General features: G+C 34.1%; 3 protein-coding genes across 5 annotated transcripts; 2 read left to right on the top strand and 1 right to left on the bottom strand.

Annotated features, from left to right (window-relative positions):
- Positions 1-3789: 3789 nt before the first annotated feature.
- LOC131624312 (GDSL esterase/lipase At5g33370-like) lies at positions 3790-5509 on the top strand. The gene is made up of 4 exons (XM_058895259.1): positions 3790-4058; positions 4152-4279; positions 4366-4608; positions 4719-5509. The coding sequence occupies exons 1-4, from the start codon at positions 3818-3820 to the stop codon at positions 5202-5204; spliced, it is 1098 nt and encodes a 365-aa protein (XP_058751242.1). The 5' UTR covers positions 3790-3817; the 3' UTR covers positions 5205-5509.
- A 2236-nt stretch (positions 5510-7745) lies between these two features.
- LOC131624382 (uncharacterized) lies at positions 7746-11082 on the bottom strand. The gene is made up of 4 exons (XM_058895333.1): positions 10894-11082; positions 9342-10790; positions 8305-9249; positions 7746-8204 (listed from the first exon to the last, which is right to left on the bottom strand). The coding sequence occupies exons 1-4, from the start codon at positions 11080-11082 to the stop codon at positions 7746-7748; spliced, it is 3042 nt and encodes a 1013-aa protein (XP_058751316.1).
- A 3309-nt stretch (positions 11083-14391) lies between these two features.
- Positions 14392-17990, top strand: LOC131624310 (uncharacterized). 3 transcript variants are annotated; one of them, XM_058895256.1, is made up of 8 exons: positions 14395-14822; positions 16097-16177; positions 16626-16685; positions 16922-16965; positions 17178-17220; positions 17315-17386; positions 17560-17661; positions 17755-17990. In XM_058895256.1, exons 1-8 carry the CDS (start codon positions 14484-14486, stop codon positions 17872-17874), a joined length of 861 nt encoding a protein of 286 aa, XP_058751239.1. In that variant the 5' UTR covers positions 14395-14483; the 3' UTR covers positions 17875-17990. The 3 variants fall into 3 exon arrangements, with proteins under 3 accessions (XP_058751241.1, XP_058751240.1, XP_058751239.1); XM_058895258.1 differs by lacking the exon at positions 17315-17386 and having other exon boundaries at positions 14392-14822; XM_058895257.1 differs by lacking the exon at positions 16626-16685 and having other exon boundaries at positions 14393-14822.
- The last annotated feature ends 87 nt before the right edge of the window (positions 17991-18077 follow it).

Below are 18077 nucleotides of genomic sequence, written 5' to 3'. Positions count from 1 at the left end.
ATTACGCAGGTCCTAGCGTTGTTATTAGAGTGTTGTTGTAAATGTGTTACTTACAATCACAGTCCTGGGACCGTTGTAGTATAACAGAAAGCGCACGCGATATCACAACAGTTAGTTAACTTAACTGTTGCAATTTACCTAAAGGTCTCAGGTTCGATTCTCAACCGTTGTGAATGACCTAAAGGTCTCAGATTCGATTCTCAACAGTGACCTTTAGAACTTAAATTGTAATTCATCACAGTTACAATAGATAACTGTAGTGGAAAGTACCCATAATTTATTATATAATATGTAGATTTTTTTTTCATACACCTCATTAAAGAAATATAACCATTCAAATTGATGAAGAAGTATATAATCTGAAAATTAAACTATTATTGAAAACCAACTTAAACAAACCACTGTTTTCCGAATTGCATGTCTCTCATCATTCATTTCCTGCTCTTTAACACAAAATGTAGTTCAATGGTACGATTTCTTCATTGCATTGATTCCTTCGATTCTAGTTTAATTTGAATAACATTAATTTATTGGCCAAGTCTACCTCATCATCGTCACTTAACATTCGTAATCATAACAATCACAATAATAAGCGACGGTGATGAGGTAGACTTGATCAATAATTAGATTTTATTAAAATTAAACTATAAGAGAAGATATCGATGTCATGAAGGAATCAGGTCATTGAACCATATTTTATATGTTAAAGAGTATGAAATGAACGATGAGACGCATATAATTCATAAAACATCGATTGATATAGGTTAGTTTTCAAATACATCTTAATTTTTAGATTATAAGTTTACTGGGAATACATATCCTTATGATGTGGTTGTCTATCATACAATTTTATACATATGTTTGACAAGATATTAAGACTTGTTTCCCGATATTGTGAATTCTATTTTCTAAATAGGAGTAACACACATATTCTTTGAATTGGATGACTCGCTAATATATCTAACACCCTTCATGTCGTTGATGCTAGTAGTGAATGTCACAACATTGTTTGCTTGATCAGATTCACTTTCTTCATTTATATTATAATTAGTGATATTGTAGCCTTTTCTTTGTTTCCTTAGAAAATTTGAGCATTCGGCTTGAATATGTCCAAAACTTTTGCATTTAAGACATTGGATCCCTTTTCCTCTGTAAGAACAATTGAGGTTTTGTCTTTCATCATCTTTTCCTTTATGTTAGAAGTTACACCTCTTGAAATTATGGTGTTGATGGTCTTTGATATTGGTAGAGACATTATTCTCATATCTCATGTCTAGTCTTCTCATGGCCTTTATCAAGATCATAGCACGCATGATATCATATTCTTCTCGGTCTTCACAAGCATCATAATTGTCTTCAGCTACAATCTTTGGAGGATCCTTAGTACCATCAAGAATTATTGGTCGATTAACTAACCCTCCTTCTTTGGCATTCTGCGTCTTAAATAGAATAAGAACTCTGGAACACACTCAAATAGAATAGAGTGTCTGCTTTGATGCCAATTGAAATTTTGTTCTTTGAATGACAAGATATCATATAGCATATTGTAACAATGTGTATGACAAGTTAAATGCGCATCAGATAAAATGAAAGCAAAGGATAAATAACGCAGGAATTAGTAACTCAGTTCAATGCAATATCATATACATCTGGAGGGCGTTAAACCAATAAAAAGAAATTTACTCTTAATAGTCAGAGGTAAGAATTGGTCTGCTTTGAACTTTCCTAGTTTAATGCCTCTTTTCCTAATACTAGCCATGAGTTTCTATTTAGGACACCATATAGAAAAAACTCCATTCCTAATAGTCAGAAGTACAATTGGTCTTATCTGAACTCACTTCATCTAATGCCTCTTTCCTAATACTACTCGTGAAGATTCAACCAGGTCTCCCCAAAATCTAAGGCACCTTTCACTTTCACTCAAGCACTCTTCTAAGTCTTTGTTCAATTACAAAGATGTAAGATAAAACTCTAATACAACTCAATACTTTATTCGGCTAATTTAGAATTGACGTCCAAGAATAGAGTGTACAAACAAATACATGACTCAACTAAAACTCTCATATAGAATAGATATTTTCTATAAAGTTCTTAGTCTTCACAAAGGAGAATGCCTCCTCATATAGAACAAATGTCCAGGTCCAGAGCCTTATAGGGTTTAGTCATGAATTCGACAGATCCTCAAAAAAGCACATGAGATCAATCTTCAATAATGTCGATTTCTAATCTTGATTGATCACATCTAAAATTAATTTGAATCTCTTGATTATAAAAAATTCAATATTCCTCTATTCAATTTAGATTACATCTTCTTTTAATCCAAATCAATCAAATCTTTATTATGAAGATTGAGATCCTTTATTGATACAACTCTTGAACTAATTATAACACCAAAATAAATCTTGCTAAAAATATATCTTTTTGAAATCAAAACACATGTTAACTCACTTATATCTCTGATAGAACAGAAACGAAAACAAATCTTAAAAGGAAGAGATATACTTCAATTTATCTTGTGCTCCAAGCAAACACAAAACAGAATGTCTGGGATATTGTGCTTGACATCTTGCTTTCTATGTATCTTCATATAGCGGATTCTAAATCTTCATTAAACCATTTCAATCAAATATGATTTTTAAGTAAAAAAATAAAGAGATTAATTTAACTTTAAAATTCTCCTTAAGAATAATTTTAAAATTTTAAAATTAAAAAAAAATGTAAAAAAAGTATTTAAATTAGAAAGATTATATATTCTCTACCACCAGCCAAACTAGTAGATCCTCAAAATAAGTTTTTCTCTTTCGCATCTCTATGTCCTCTTACCTCTAAAAAGAAATGGAGAATTGGTCAAGAGAAATAAAACTTTAATAGCACCTACAAGTCTAGACCATAAAATCACATTAAACACTTGACCCTAAAATCACCACCTTTATATCTTTTATTAAAAATAAAACTATTAGTATTTAAATTTATGAGTGTCACATTTTTTTACACTCTTCTTACTATTATCAGCATCTGACAGAAACCATTATCATTCTCACATTTGCCTAACACCATTTACGGTCACTGCCCCAACAACATCATCCTAAAGGCCACAATTGTCATTGAAATCTCATCCTACTTAAAAAGACTGCACTCCATTTTACATATTTCAAACTACTTATTCATCTAAAATATTAATGTAATATTATTAAGTTTTTTATTTATTTTATATAGATATATGATATTTTTATTGTTTATATTCAAGACATGTGAAATACAATGACAATAAGGACCATTATTTTTACTCATCTAGGACCAGTATTGATATTTCATAAGTGTGTAATTGATTATATACACATATATAACCATAACAGTGCAATCAATTATAACATCAAGTTTGAAAAACAAGTGTCAAAATGGAATACCAGAAAAGAAGAAAAAAGTGCTTTTGCATGCCTATCATTTATGATTTGGTTGAACACTTTATTTTCAGTCTGAATTATTTGATCTACACTTCTAAAACTCTAACTAAGACTATAACTTGTTGACAATTATAAGCTGCATGTATTAAGTAGCATGAAAAACATAATGATCTACCATTGCAGTTGAAACTTATTTATTGAATCCAACCAATCACATTTAATCTTTCTAACATATTGCCACCATTTACAGAAACAAAACATAAAAGAAATAAACCTTCAATTATTAAAGAGCCTCCTATGTTAGTAGAATCACAATCAAACTGTGAAACAATTCATCATTATATAAACACATAAATCATACTTAATTTTCCACATCCAAAAACATCTAAACAAACAACAAATATAGTTTTGAAATGGCATATTCTTCATTGTCAGTAAGTTTTGCTGTTTTTGTTTTAGTTTTTGGAGGAATATTATTTGTTGAAGCAATTCCAAGAACATTTCTAGTGTTTGGAGATTCACTTGTTGATAATGGAAATAACAATTACTTGGCTACAACTGCTCGTGCCGATGCTCCTCCGTATGGAATCGATTATCCATCTCACAGACCAACTGGTAGATTCTCCAATGGTTACAACATTCCTGATCTTATCAGTTAAGTTTACATATTCATTCATTTTTTTATATATATATATAGTTAATCTTCACTTATTTTTGTATATAACTATAATGGAATTATTGTTTCAGGTCAGAGACTTGGTGCAGAAGCAACATTGCCATATTTAAGTCCTGAATTAAGAGGACCAAAGCTTCTTGTTGGAGCTAATTTTGCTTCTGCTGGAATTGGAATACTCAATGACACTGGAATTCAATTTGTAATCAATATCTTTTTTCTTTATTTTTCTATAATTATTACATTATATATTCACATTGATATTAATAGATATATGCAATTTTGCAGGTTAACATTATAAGAATGTATAGACAATATGAGTATTTTCAAGAGTATCAAAATAGATTAAGCGCGCTTATTGGAGCATCACAAGCAAAAGCTCGTGTGAATCAAGCACTTGTTCTAATCACTGTTGGTGGTAATGATTTTGTAAATAATTACTACTTGGTTCCTTATTCCGCAAGGTCTCGTCAGTATCCATTACCTCAATATGTCAAGTTTCTCATTTCCGAGTACAAAAAACTTTTGCAGGTAACACCTCCTTAATATTATACTGTTGTCAACGTGTTAGTATCAGTGTCGTGTCTGGGTGTGTGTTTATGTGTTAGCGCATGTAAGTTGAATATGGTTTGTTGTTACAGAAACTGTATGATTTGGGAGCAAGAAGAGTTCTTGTGACAGGAACAGGACCAATGGGATGTGTTCCATCAGAAATTGCTCAACGTGGAAGAAATGGAGAATGTTCAACTGAGATACAAAGGGCTTCATCATTGTTTAACCCTCAACTTGAAAGCATGTTACTAGCACTCAACAAGAAACTTGGTAGAGATGTTTTCATTGCTGCTAACACAGGAAAAACTCACCTGAATTTCGTAAACAACCCGGGACAATATGGTTTCAAAACATCAAAAATAGCATGTTGTGGACAAGGACCAAACAATGGAATAGGTCTATGCACACCACTTTCAAACTTGTGTTCCAATAGAGATGAGTATGCATTTTGGGATGCATTTCATCCATCTGAAAAGGCAAACAAGCTTATTGTCAATGATATTATGGCTGGCTCTAAGGCTTACATGAATCCAATGAATCTTAGCACCATCTTAGCATTGGATGAAACCATATGAAGATACAAGTAATGACCTAATTAATAAAACCAAGCACAAGTATATGCTTTGGATATCATATATTTAGTTCATGACATGACATGATTTCTAGCTCATTGCTTTTTTTTGTTATGGTAACTTTGCTTTTTTCTAGTTCTCTTTATGATTGTGAAACATAATCAATAAGAGAGAGTAGGTTTCTTTGTGTGTTTTTTTAGTCTTTTCCAAAATGTTGTTTCATTGTCTTTTATGTGTGGAAGCTATATGAGAAGTACTAATTACATGTACCTTGTATTGAAATTAATGAAAAGAAGTTTACCTTTATACTCCTTTTTTGAGCTTTTATGTTTACAGCTAACTTATTTGTTGAATTTGACTTCTATCTCAATCATACATCTTTTTTAATTTAAAAAGGGAAAAGAAAATGTATTTTCCTCTCTAAAATCTAATTCACAAAATAAAATTTTAAAAACTTAATTGCTCTAAAATTGAGAGTCGTTGGTCCTACAAATCAAATATAAAATATTTATTTTTTAATTATACTAGTGTGTTTGAGGTCTTTTGTTTTCTTCAATATTTGAGTTGCTTTTGATCGTTGTTTAGAGGAAATTATTCCCCATCTCACTCCCCCTCTCTCTCTCTCATTAAACTCATTTGTTTCTCTTTAGCCTAAAGCTAGCAACTCTCTTTATTATCTTTCAAAGAAGGCTTGCATGTTTTCCTTCGTTCCGATGGTGTCCCGATGGTGTGTTTGATTCGGGGTAAATGGAGGGGAGGGAAATTTTTTAACTAAATATGTTTGTTCAAATTTAAGGAGGGGAAGGGAGGTAGGGGGAGGGGATCAAAATCCCCTCCAAACCATAATTTTTGCGTCCCTTTGAATTAGGGGAATTTGGAGGGAGGAGGAATCTGAATTTCAATATATAAAAAATATTATATTTACTAAAATATTCTCAGTCTAATTTTAATATTTCAAAATTATTTATTTTCTTTTGTGTTAATACTTCTATTCTATGTGATTTTTCTCGATTATTTTCATCAACTTATTTACTAAATTATTTTCTTTTGTGTTATATTTACTAAATTATTTATTTTATGTATTTGTTTTGTTAGTTGATTCATCGCTATTTAAAAATTGTTATTAGCATATAATTTCATTTGTGTCGGAGAGTTATAATCGGAATCAACTGTACGCAGTTTATTAGCGTTATGGTAAATTATAACGTTTTAGTCTCTCAATATTAAAAAATTTATTACCAAAAAAATATTTATGAATTGGGTTAAATACCTTTTACCCCCTGCCAAATAAGCGAGTTTTGATTTTGCCCCCTAAAATAAAAAAATTTGTTGCGCAGCCTTTACCAAATGCAGATTCTAACAATTTAAACCTTTTACCATGTTTTTACCTAGAACACCAGGTTACCATCCTACGTGTCTGTTACCAATTTTTTTCTGTAACTAATGCCACGTTGGCACAACATCATCGTTTTCCCTTCTTTACAGACGAGAAAATTCCCAAATCAACAATTTGGAACACTAGGGTTTGGCAAATCGTGTTCATCATCATCATCTTCCTGTTAGGAAAAGATTCTGCAGTCTTCTTTTTCTTCATCATCAGTAAGCGGCATGGATCAAAGCTACAGCAATGGAAGCAGCAACTCGTTTGAGATTTCAAGTGTTCCCCAGTGTGGTTTTCGTTTGCCAATGAAGATGTGGGTAGCAAATACAATGCAAAATAAAAACTGGAAGTTTTGGAAGTGTCGTTTGGCTGGGGTAATATGTCGCATGATTTATATGTCGTTTGGCTGGGGTAATTTGTCTCATGATTTATATGCGTTTTATGCCAATTTCTGTTGATGTTTGTAGGGTCTTAATTCTTGTGACTTGTTTTTATGGGACGATGAATTTGCCACAGCCATGAGTGAAAGTACAAAGAGTGAAAATCGTGACTGCAAGAAATGTAATGTTGCATTGGTGAAGTTGGAAATAACAGTGAAAAAGCTTGAAAAAACCAAGTTGAAAGTTTCGATCATGCAGAAGAAGATTTATCAGATGAAACTGACCTTCATGTTGTGTTTGATTATGTTTGCAGTGGTTTTGAAGTTCAAGAATTAGGCATTAGAGTAATATTGTAACAAGAATGTTGTAGTAGGATTGTGTTAAGTTATTGTAGTATGCTTGTGTTAAGTTGTTGTAGTATGCTTGTGATGGGTTTGGTTAAAACAGTCATGAAGTCAACATATGTAAACTTCAAATGACTTAATCGAAACTTTTGTTTACAATTTATGGCATTAGATGTATTAAATTGTCTCATTGTTTTGTTTATAAGGTGTAATGAATTACATGTGCGCCAGAAAATAAAATGTAAACAGAATTTTGGCACAAAATGTAGTTCATATTAATTAAGACCTTAAGTCTTATATTGTCATAAGCATTTACTTACACAAAACATTAGTCAACTTACAAAGTCACTAGATCAAAACATCCAAAAGAACATAAAACAATATAACATTGTCATAAAGATTACACAAAACATGAGACAACTCATAAAGAGACAAGATTCTATTTCTTGGCTTTCTTGTTTGATCTTTGTGATCCTCTTCCCTCCTCTTCATCTGTCAAAGACATTGGTTGATCACTATTGGATCCTGGCCCTGTAAATGGTTTTGGTTTTTTAAACCAATTTATCTTGATTCTTTCACTTGACCTCTTTCTCATTGGCTTGATCTCTTTCACTCCTTTCCTTGTCTTGGTGGCCTCTTTGTAATTCTGAGCAGTGGTGATGTCTGGTAGGCTTGTTATAATATCATCAGAAATTCCATCAAAATAGTCAGTCTGAGATGCATCATTTGGGATGGCATCAGTTTCTGCAGCACCTGCATCTTGTTTTGCATCAGTAGGCATAGCTTCACTTGCTTGTGTTTCTACAGCACTTTCATCATGATTTACAGCATTTTGAGTAGAAATTTCTCCATCTGCGTGCTGAGTTGTCTGAGTTGTTTGAATTGTCTTCACTTTTTTCTATCAAACAATAACATAAATTTAGTTAGATGCTATGTCACACAGAATTATCAGTATTATATGTCACACATAAACAACTTAAAAGGTTTGTACATCATACCTTTCTCTTGAGAGCATTTTGATCCTGAACTGAGCTTTTACACGACTGTGCATTATGCCCAAATTTATCACATGTTGTACATCTATAAGAGACTCCAGGCAACCTTCTTCTAGCCCCATCTTCACCAGTCTCTCTAATTCTGAGTTTTCTAGGCCTCCCTGGACCCTTTTTAAACATTGGTGGCAACAATTCATCCGATTCTACCTCAGGCCACATATCCTGTCCATTAATGGGACTAACAGCAAAACTATAACACAACTTATACCTCTCTCTAGAATAACACTCATCCACAAAATCCTCAGGGTTTTGTTGTCTAAAACCTAATGCTGCTACAGCATGCCTACAGGGAATGCCCACCAGCTCCCAAAAGTTACAACTACATGACCTTTTTGAAATATCCACTATAAACTCTTGAATTTTGAAAGAATGTGTGACTTGAAACTGTTCATTCATTGCCCAAGTAGGCAGCCAATGAGCACTCAAGGCAACCTCCTTGTCTAATCTTTTCCTAGGTATAGGCATAACCTTATGTGGCCATTTTTCTAGCTTCAAAGCAGATGTTGAGCACCTATTCATTAAATACTTTCTGATCCATTCTGACATGGTCAGAATTGGCTTATCCCTAGCAACTAATATTTTTGCATTGAAAGACTCAGAAATGTTGTTCATTAGAACATCACATTTTGGAAAATAATTGAAAGCATGCTTACACCAGCTTTTTGGTGGAACTCCCATAAGCCAACTCCATGTCTTTTGATCAACTTCTTTTAGCTCATTCATCTTGGTCATCCATCCTTGGTAGTATGTTGCTTTTGCTGCCCCCATCATCAAGTCCCTTATCAATGCTCCTCCACCAAATTTCTTTTTGAAGTTAGCATATAGATGTCTCAAACACAACCTGTGTTCCACCCTTTCACTCATGTTTTCAAATACTGAAACTAGTCCCTACAATCACAAACTCAAATAAGCATATTAAATTACGCAAATAACACAAAGAACAACAAATTTTCACAAAGACATATAATGATAGCACTAACCTTTTGTTGGTCAGATATAAATACATATATGTTATCCTGCCCAATGTCACCCATCAACAAATCAATAAACCATTTCCAAGTTTCCTTTGTCTCTGTTTCAACTACTCCAAATGCTAAAGGGAAATACTGGTCATTGGGGTCCCTACCCACAGCAATTAGCAACTGACCCCCATATTTGGTTTTCAAGTGACACCTATCTACCCCAACAAAGGGTTTGCAGCCATTAGTGAACCCCTTTCTGCAACCATCAAAACAAAAGTAAAATGACCCAAATCTTGGTTGTATGGATGGGCTAGGTATGTTGACAGTGATACTCACAGTATTACCAGGGTTAACTCTATGTAACTCAGTTGCATACCTCCTCAAATTAGCATATTGCCTATATGCATCTCCCTCAAAAATACTCTTGGCTATGAGCTTTGCCTTCCATGCCCTTGCAACAGTGATGCCCACAAAAAAATTCTGCCTCAAGTCTTGAATTATGTCAGTAATCCTAACACTTTGTGATGTTTGCATCTTTTTTACGACAGCCTTAGCCACCCACCTTGAGCTTGCAGATCTGTTGTCTAGAACCCTAGCACATGTGTGCTTATTAAATATTGTTTTTATAGCAAAAGTATGTTTGTGGCCCACCTTTGAACAAAGTATTAAAAACCCACACTTGGCCCTACATTCCACCCTAACCCTGTAGCTCTCGTTTTTCACAAACTTTATTTCTCTACCATTTAATACTGACCACTCACGTATAGCTTCTCTAAACTCATCAAGAGAATTAAATTCCATACCCCACTCAAATTTAAAATTCTTGTTGAAATGCTCCTTTTTAAAATTTTCTAACTTGTGAACTTTGTCCTCATCTGATAAATCAGGGTCTGAGTTGTCCAACTCGTCAGTTACATATTCATATTCATCTTCATCTTCCATTTCTTTCTTTTTTGAACCCCTCATAACATCTGATAGGGAAGGAGCTTCCTTCATAGGTACAAAAACATCTATGTCTTCAAACCCATCCTCCAAACCAGTGGCACGTTCATCCTCACTATCTCCTAATCCTTCCACTCCTTCTTCATCACTTTGATCCATCACATCTGTTTCATTAACACATCTAGGACTAACAACTGAAAATGAAACATCTACTACATCATGCTCTACATAGATGACACCCTCAACTTCATTGGCATAAGAAAATGCAGCTACATCACAACAGTCATGATCTTTCTTAATTTGGAAAAAGTTGGGATCAATTTCAACAACCTTTGTCCATACCCTAAATGTACCTTCATTGTAACCCCACTCATTCAACAGCTTCTTAACGCAAACCATAGTAAAGTTGTCAATGTGAATGTCAGTAACATGTGTCGTTACCCCTCCTCTATATATCATAACCCCATCACTCATGCTCACAAATTCCCCTCCATGATGGAAAACAACACTGATTAAATGCATATTCTGAAATTTTTAAAGGAAATGAAAAATTTGTTAAACCCTAAAATGATGACAAACCCTAAAGTTTGTTAAACCCTAAAATTCGTATCTTTCCATCTTCAATAACTTCTTCTTCTACAGGTTCGTCCCGGTTCACGACCTTGGTTTTCTTGGATGACTGGCTTGACTGCATCGTCTTCTTACTCTGACTTGACTGCGTCGTCTTGCTTGACCGCGTCATCTTCTTTGACTCGCTCGTCTTCTCCGTCTTCCTTGTCTGCGGCACCTTCTTCGTCTTCTCCGAAATCTTCGCCATTGTCACCTTGCTTTTTTCAGAAATGTTGCCCTAATTTTTTTCAGGGGGTAAAATGAGAACAGTAAAACAATGAGTTATATACTCTGGCTTACGTGGCATTAGTTACAGACACGTAGGATGGTAACCTGGTGTTCTAGATAAAAAACTAAAAATATGGTAAAAGGTTTAAATGGTTGAAATCTGCATTTGGTAAGGGTTACGCAACAAATTTTTTTATTAAAGGGGGCAAAATCAAAACTCGCTTATTTGGCAGGGGGTAAAAGGTATTTAACCCTTATGAATTTTTCATATTTGAATATGATATCACTTAAGATCATAAGGGTAAAAATATAATTTATTAATAAAACTCTTCTCCTCCCCTTCCAAACCAAATATATTTTTAATTAAAACTTCTCTCTTTCCCTTCCCTCTCTTATTTTGAACCAAACACTTATCTAATTAAAAAAAATCTTTCACTTCTCCTTCCTTTCATTTAAATCTCTCCCACCCCCTCCTCCTTTAAACTAACCAGAGCCTAAAAAGCACTGAGTTGAAGATTTCTATGATAATAACTTACAAATTTTTGGAAGGGTGGCTCTATGATTGAAGAGTTGGTGAATAACTTGGCGGGCATATCTTCCTCCCAAGTCATGAGTCCTAAGGCGTAGGTTGGGTAGGGTTATGGGGCACTTGTTGCTTTTGTTCCATTTGTTGAGATACTTGAGGTCGCACTACTATATGTAATGGAGGGAGTTCCCTCATTAAGTTATCAAAATATGCTTTGTTCATTGATGTTTTGCATTTTACCAAAATGTCACTTCTTTCAACAGTGATACCTTGTTCTCCATGAAAAGCAATTGTGATACATGTCTAGGTGTCCGAACACAGTAGCAAAGGTGTTGATAAGGTTGTATATATTATTAGAAATCACATTCTTCAAATTTTCAGGGTCTCCATTCGCAAGAGTTTCCAAGGCATGCACCCTCGAGGTGCCGCAATTTGAATGATTGAAGTGCTCTTCTATTTGACAGAAAGAATGACGGCTACATTTTGTAGTATGGTTTAATCTTGGCAGTCATTATTGTTATGGAGGTCTTCCTTCTATCCGGCATCATGTTGTCCATATTGTAATTCATTCAATGAATATTATAAGTTGTGTTCTAAAATGACAAAATAGTGAAAGTGAGTAAATGCTAATAAATGCATGTAATAAAGTCCCACATTGGAAGATTCACTCACTTTGAAAGCCTTTATAAAGAATTAATACCATTAACTCAACAAAAGGACAAAAGAGGATAAAGTGCCACATTGACAAATGTGGTAGTTCCAAGCATTATGCCACTTGTTCCAATCCTACAACCACTCACCGACTCCGGGTCCGGGGGCGTAGTGGCGCTAGTGGCGGCTTGTAGACAGCACTTGAGCACTTCGCATCGGAGCGTGCAAATGGTACATGAACCAGTGTAAGTGCCAACATTCATAACTTTTGAAAATATATTGTTTCATCAAGGGTCGCTACCTTTGAAACAATATTAACATGGCCTATAAAAGGATGATTCCGGATTCAGAAAACACATCACAAAAAACCGAAGTTCCTCTAAATAATTCCAGAGCATTCTTCGCTACATTCGAGTTTTCACCGGTCTTGCGCAAACTCGATAAGGCTGAATTATCCTGGGTATTCCTGCATCAAAACTCTAAGACATTCGAGAGTGCTTGAAATACTATAAGTAAAGTGTTCCATACACGATTCAAGCCTGGATCCATTTAACTTTGAAGCGTTTTCTAACAGCCCATTCTCGACCAATTTCTTGCAGAATAATATCACATTGATCCCCTTTGAAAGTTGGGTCCACGTGTCTTAAATTATTACGAAAAATACCTTTCGTAAAACAATATTACCACGATCTCCTGGTTAACATCTCATTTTTGGGGATTTTATTTAGTATTTATTAAAAGATATTTCACTATGCTTATTGTTAAAATATGTAGTGAAATGTACCAGGAGTTACATGGTTCGAATCTCAACTTCTTCAATTTCTCATTTTATCGTCACATGATGGGATTGTCCTTGTATATCACAATGGTTCTTTTAGTCAACAGTGATGTAATGTTCAATCCTTTCACCACGGTTCGACTTATCAACCGTGGTGAAAGGTGATATTTATTTATATATTAGCGAAACTATCTCAGTGCATAACAATCGTTTCTCTCAAAAGAAAACCCTAAATATTTCACATTTCTCTCAAAACATAACCCTAACTTATATGTAATCTCATATACGCCAACACTCAAATTCGCCTACACCAAACTAATACAGCTATGTCGTCTTCTTCAACCAATGGCTACCTTCAGGTTCGTTCATTAAACGTATTCTTCTATTTTGTTTATGTTTCTGTTTCTGTTTATTGTTTGTGTTTCACACCCTAACATATAATATTTAAATCTTAGCAATATTTTTGTTTCAAACCCTAAGATTTAATGGTCTGACTTGTTCCTTTTACTGTTTATGTTTTTGCTTGTTTTGTACTTGTAGGTATGGTTGAATGGATGAAAAAATTAACGAGGATGAAGTTAAAGTAAGCGCATCAAACTTGTGTGAGCGCTGCAAACACATGTTTGTTGCTCTCACTTCAGCTCCATCCTCTTTTCCTTTAATTTTGGACTGCATTATAGGACATGTATGTTTTATATTGCTTAAGGGATTGTTGTTGATGAATGTTGTTGTTAATATTTGTTTTAGATGAGTTTATTATATTTTATGTGGTTTTCTTGTTTTTCCAACACCTTACTGATTATATAATTTTTCGCAATGCATTAGAAAATTATAATATGATAGATAAGTTATATTTGTAAACAAGTTACATGTTCAATTCTAGACAAGAATCATTTAGTTAATTATCGGCATTTTGCTTTTTAATAGTAAGAATTTGATTTAATGCTTTTTATTTTTTAACACCTCCTTCTTTCACCTCTAATTTAGTTTTCAATGTAAATAATATGTTGCAAAATGAACTAGAGGTGGAGGAATGGGGGATGAAGAACTAGGAGCATTAAAACAAGTTCTAACAATTAAAGAACAAAATACGGATAAGGAGAATTAAACGTGTAATTTGTTCTTCTAATATAACTTAATTTGTCATATTATAATGCACTAGATCATAATAAAATGTTATATCTTTAGTGAGCATTGACGAAATATGCATTCCACATTCCTCTATTATTTTTCATCAAAGTAAAAGTAAACTGACAAAAATTTAGAATTCATTTTTTTTTATTCTATATAAATACCTTGAAAGATGGTTTTGAAAAAATTTTTGTCGCTACATATTTTGACAAAAAAACAGAAAATTTTACGATACTTTTTCATGTTAAAACTTTTTTTCGATTGAACCAAACACGACCTTAAAATCTTCTTCTCCATGATTCCTCTGAAAACTCATCAACACCATTCTTCCTTCTTCTCCATTTCCAAACCAAATCTCATCCACACTTTCTCTCTCCAACCGCACTTTCTCTCTCCTCCACCATCTCCCCCGCGAAAACTCCCTCTCAAACTCAAACCCCAACCACTCTCTCTTTCATTCCCCATTCAAAGGGTTTCAAACATTGAATTACCACTTTTCAGCAACGATGAACAACTTCAGGACTTATCACCAAAAGGAGAAGTGTATCAGAAAACACTGCAGTTGGTTGAGTGTTCCATGTTTGCTGCACTCACTGGTTTGGTCTATTTCTTGAGCAATTCTCTTGCCATTGAGGTTTGTTATTTAGAATAAAAAATTGGGTATTTTGGAATAATGGGTTTGTGTTATCTTTGGTTGAAATTGATTGGCTATAACAAAATTTGCATCTTTGTTTATGTGGTTTTGTCTACTTTTGGGGCAATTTGCTTGCTATTGTTGAGGTTTGTTATTTAAAATCAAAATTTGGGTCTTGAGTTTTTGTATAGGCTTGTTTGGTTAAGGAATTAGAATAATGGGTTTCTATTCTTTTTGGTTGAAAATTGGTTGGCTCTGATAAAAATTTGATCTTTGTTTGTTTGTAAAGTTTGATAAGAAAGTAGAGTAATTGGTTTTTGGAAGTGGATTTACTGGGGAGCAAAGCTAACAGAAGTTGTATTGGATAGAATGTTGGGCGGTTAAAAAGTAAGTTTAGTAGAGATGAAGTAGAAAAGATGGTAGAAAATAGACTTAGTGTATGTTTGGAAACAAGCTGGAATACCCCTGCCACGCGTTCAATGTTGTTTTCACAGTGATTTTGCTCACCATGGACTCAAACTTGAGTTTTCACCATGAAAACCAAAATTTCCAAACATAGGCTTTTTAGATGGTTTGGGTGTGTAGATAGAAGAGCTATAGATTTTGTGGTAAGGAGAATAGATCAGATGGAGAGAACTCAAATTGTTAAAGGCAGAGGAAGATCTAGAAAAACTATGAGAAAAGTTATTAATAAAGATCTCGAGAATAACAATTTGGATAGAAGTATCGTCCTGGATAGAACATTATGGCAGAAATTGATCCATATAGTCAACCCCACTTAGTAGGATAAGACTTGGTTGTTGTTGTTATTATAAAGCTAACCGATGTTGCTATCTTGACCTTTGATGAAATTTGAATGGTTGAAACTGACTTGTGCAGTTTTATCATATGAACCATCTGATGTCACACGAATGGTGTTGATTATGATTTTTAATTCTGGTCGCAAGTACGCTGCAAAAATTGATAAATGCAGCTGCATTTACGATTGTGATGTTGCTGCGGAAACCAAAAAATTACTATTCATATTGCAGCTTGCAGTTGCGGATTGTAATTTAGAACTATAGTTTCGATTTCACTGAATATGTGACTCCACGGATTGCTTGCTGTGGGTTTTATTTTAGGCTTGAAATTTGGTTGCCTCTAACCAAAATTGAATATTTGTTTGTGTGCAAAGTTTGTCAAAGAAAGTAGAATATTCAATTCAATTCAAGTTTTAGGTATTTCACATTTTTCTACCTCACTATTTGGGTTTTTCTCTTGTTTTATGGTTGCAGAATTACTTCAGTTGTTTCTTCTCGTTGCCAATAGTGATATCCTCGATGAGATGGGGTATAGACGCTGGAAGGAAAACTCTGGTTAGATTTGCTAGTTGCTTAACTAAATGCGATAGATAACTCTTGAATAGTTATTGTTGCTGTTAAGAAATGTGGTTGGGCCTAACTCAACCCTACAAAACCGGCTTGTAGGGTGAGGATTGCCCCCACTTATAAGGACATGTTTAGGCCATATATTGTCCGATGTGGGACTCTTAACACACCCCCTCACGCCCAGGACTAGACAATTGGAGCGTGGAAATAAACGGTGGGTGGCCCGATAACGGAAACCATGGAAGGTGGCCCACCGGATCTTAAACCAGGCTCTGATACCATGTTAAGAAATGTGGTTGGGCCTAACTCAACCCTACAAAACCGGCTTGTAGGGTGAGGATTGCCCCCACTTATAAGGACATGTTTAGGCCATATATTGTCCGATGTGGGACTCTTAACAGTTGCATTATCAGATTTTTTTTTGTTGTTGTTGTAGGTTGCAACAACTATACTCTTGTTTGTCTTGTCTGGTCCAGTCAAAGCTCTAACCTATCTGGTGAGCTTGCCTTTAACTTCATTGATTTTTGAGCTAGGCAATAATAAGACTCTCAACTGTCCTTCCCTTCTAGTTGTCTGTTATTTTTATTAACGTCTTTATACTCAATAATTTTGTTGATGAAAGAACAAACTCTCAATTCTTCTTCCTTCTGTGGTAAATATTTGCGCCTAGTTTGTGTACCGTAGCAAAACTTCCAATAAACGACTTGATCTGTGAATATTTCTTTCGTGCAGCTTAAGCATGGTATTGTCGGTTACACAATGGGCACTCTATGGAGGTATGAAATATATTTCCCTATACACAACTTTTGAGTCTATGCACATTTCTATTGCAAGACTGCGAAATGTTTTCTTATTCTTACAAAGATAGAAATTGTGAACTATCGACTTTTTTTAGTTGAAATAAGCTAAGGGCGTGTGTTGGTTCTGCAACGACAAAAATTGATATGAAACGAATTGATTTTGTAACTGCTTTTCTGCATCTTATCAGGTTGGAAGCAAGTTGGAGCCAGTCAATTTTCGTGTGCACAATTGTAATATTTGTCACCTTCTGCATCAAACTTAAACCTATTTTAATGAAAAAATTTAGCAAATTTTTCATAACAGAACCTTGATCATGTTTTACAGGTAAGATCACTCGGCGCAGTTGGCTTCGTCTTGATTACATCTTTCTTGATAAGGGAAAACATACTAGCTTTGGTAACATTCCACAATTTTATCTCCTAATTTTTCGTTCATCTTAGTGAGTGTTTGGATTGTCAACGACCATGATCATGGCAAAATCAACAATAAAGTTACGTCATATATATACCCTATTCATGTACTTATACGACAAAACCGCTATCATATTCATTTTCCTTTTCTTCTTGTAGATCACAATTAACATTCATGCTTCTCTTACATTTGTGCTCGTTGCGGCCGGTGTAAATTCTATTCCTTCAATGAACTTCATATATACCCTATTTGGAACCTTGGTATGTTCTCAAAGAGTGTCTTTCTTTCTATTGATTTACATTTCTTGAGACATTGAAACATTGTTTTGTTGATGTGTTTTCTTTTGATTTCAGGTATTGTTGAATAGTGGATGTTTCATGTTCTTGCTCCACATGTTGTATTCTGTTTTTCTTACTAGAATGGGAATGAAGTCTTCACTATCATTGCCAAAATGGTTAGAGAAGGCCATTTGAAACTGTATACAATTTGTATCATAATATAAGCTTAACTCAAAAAATAGTTATCAATTTTGGTGAGACTGCACAATTTTATCCTTGAAAACACATTTCTTTTTCTTGTTTTTTTGAAACATTTTCTATCTGTGAATACATAGAATATAGTGGCAAATTAAATTAGAACAAACTCTGTATGACGAAACAAAAAAGTAAACTAAATA

Source organism: Vicia villosa, unplaced genomic scaffold (genome assembly GCF_029867415.1).
Source record: "Vicia villosa cultivar HV-30 ecotype Madison, WI unplaced genomic scaffold, Vvil1.0 ctg.000114F_1_1, whole genome shotgun sequence".
Classification (NCBI taxonomy): domain Eukaryota; kingdom Viridiplantae; phylum Streptophyta; class Magnoliopsida; order Fabales; family Fabaceae; genus Vicia; species Vicia villosa.
Note: the sequence above shows the minus strand (reverse complement) of the source record. Positions and strands in the feature narration are given on the sequence as shown.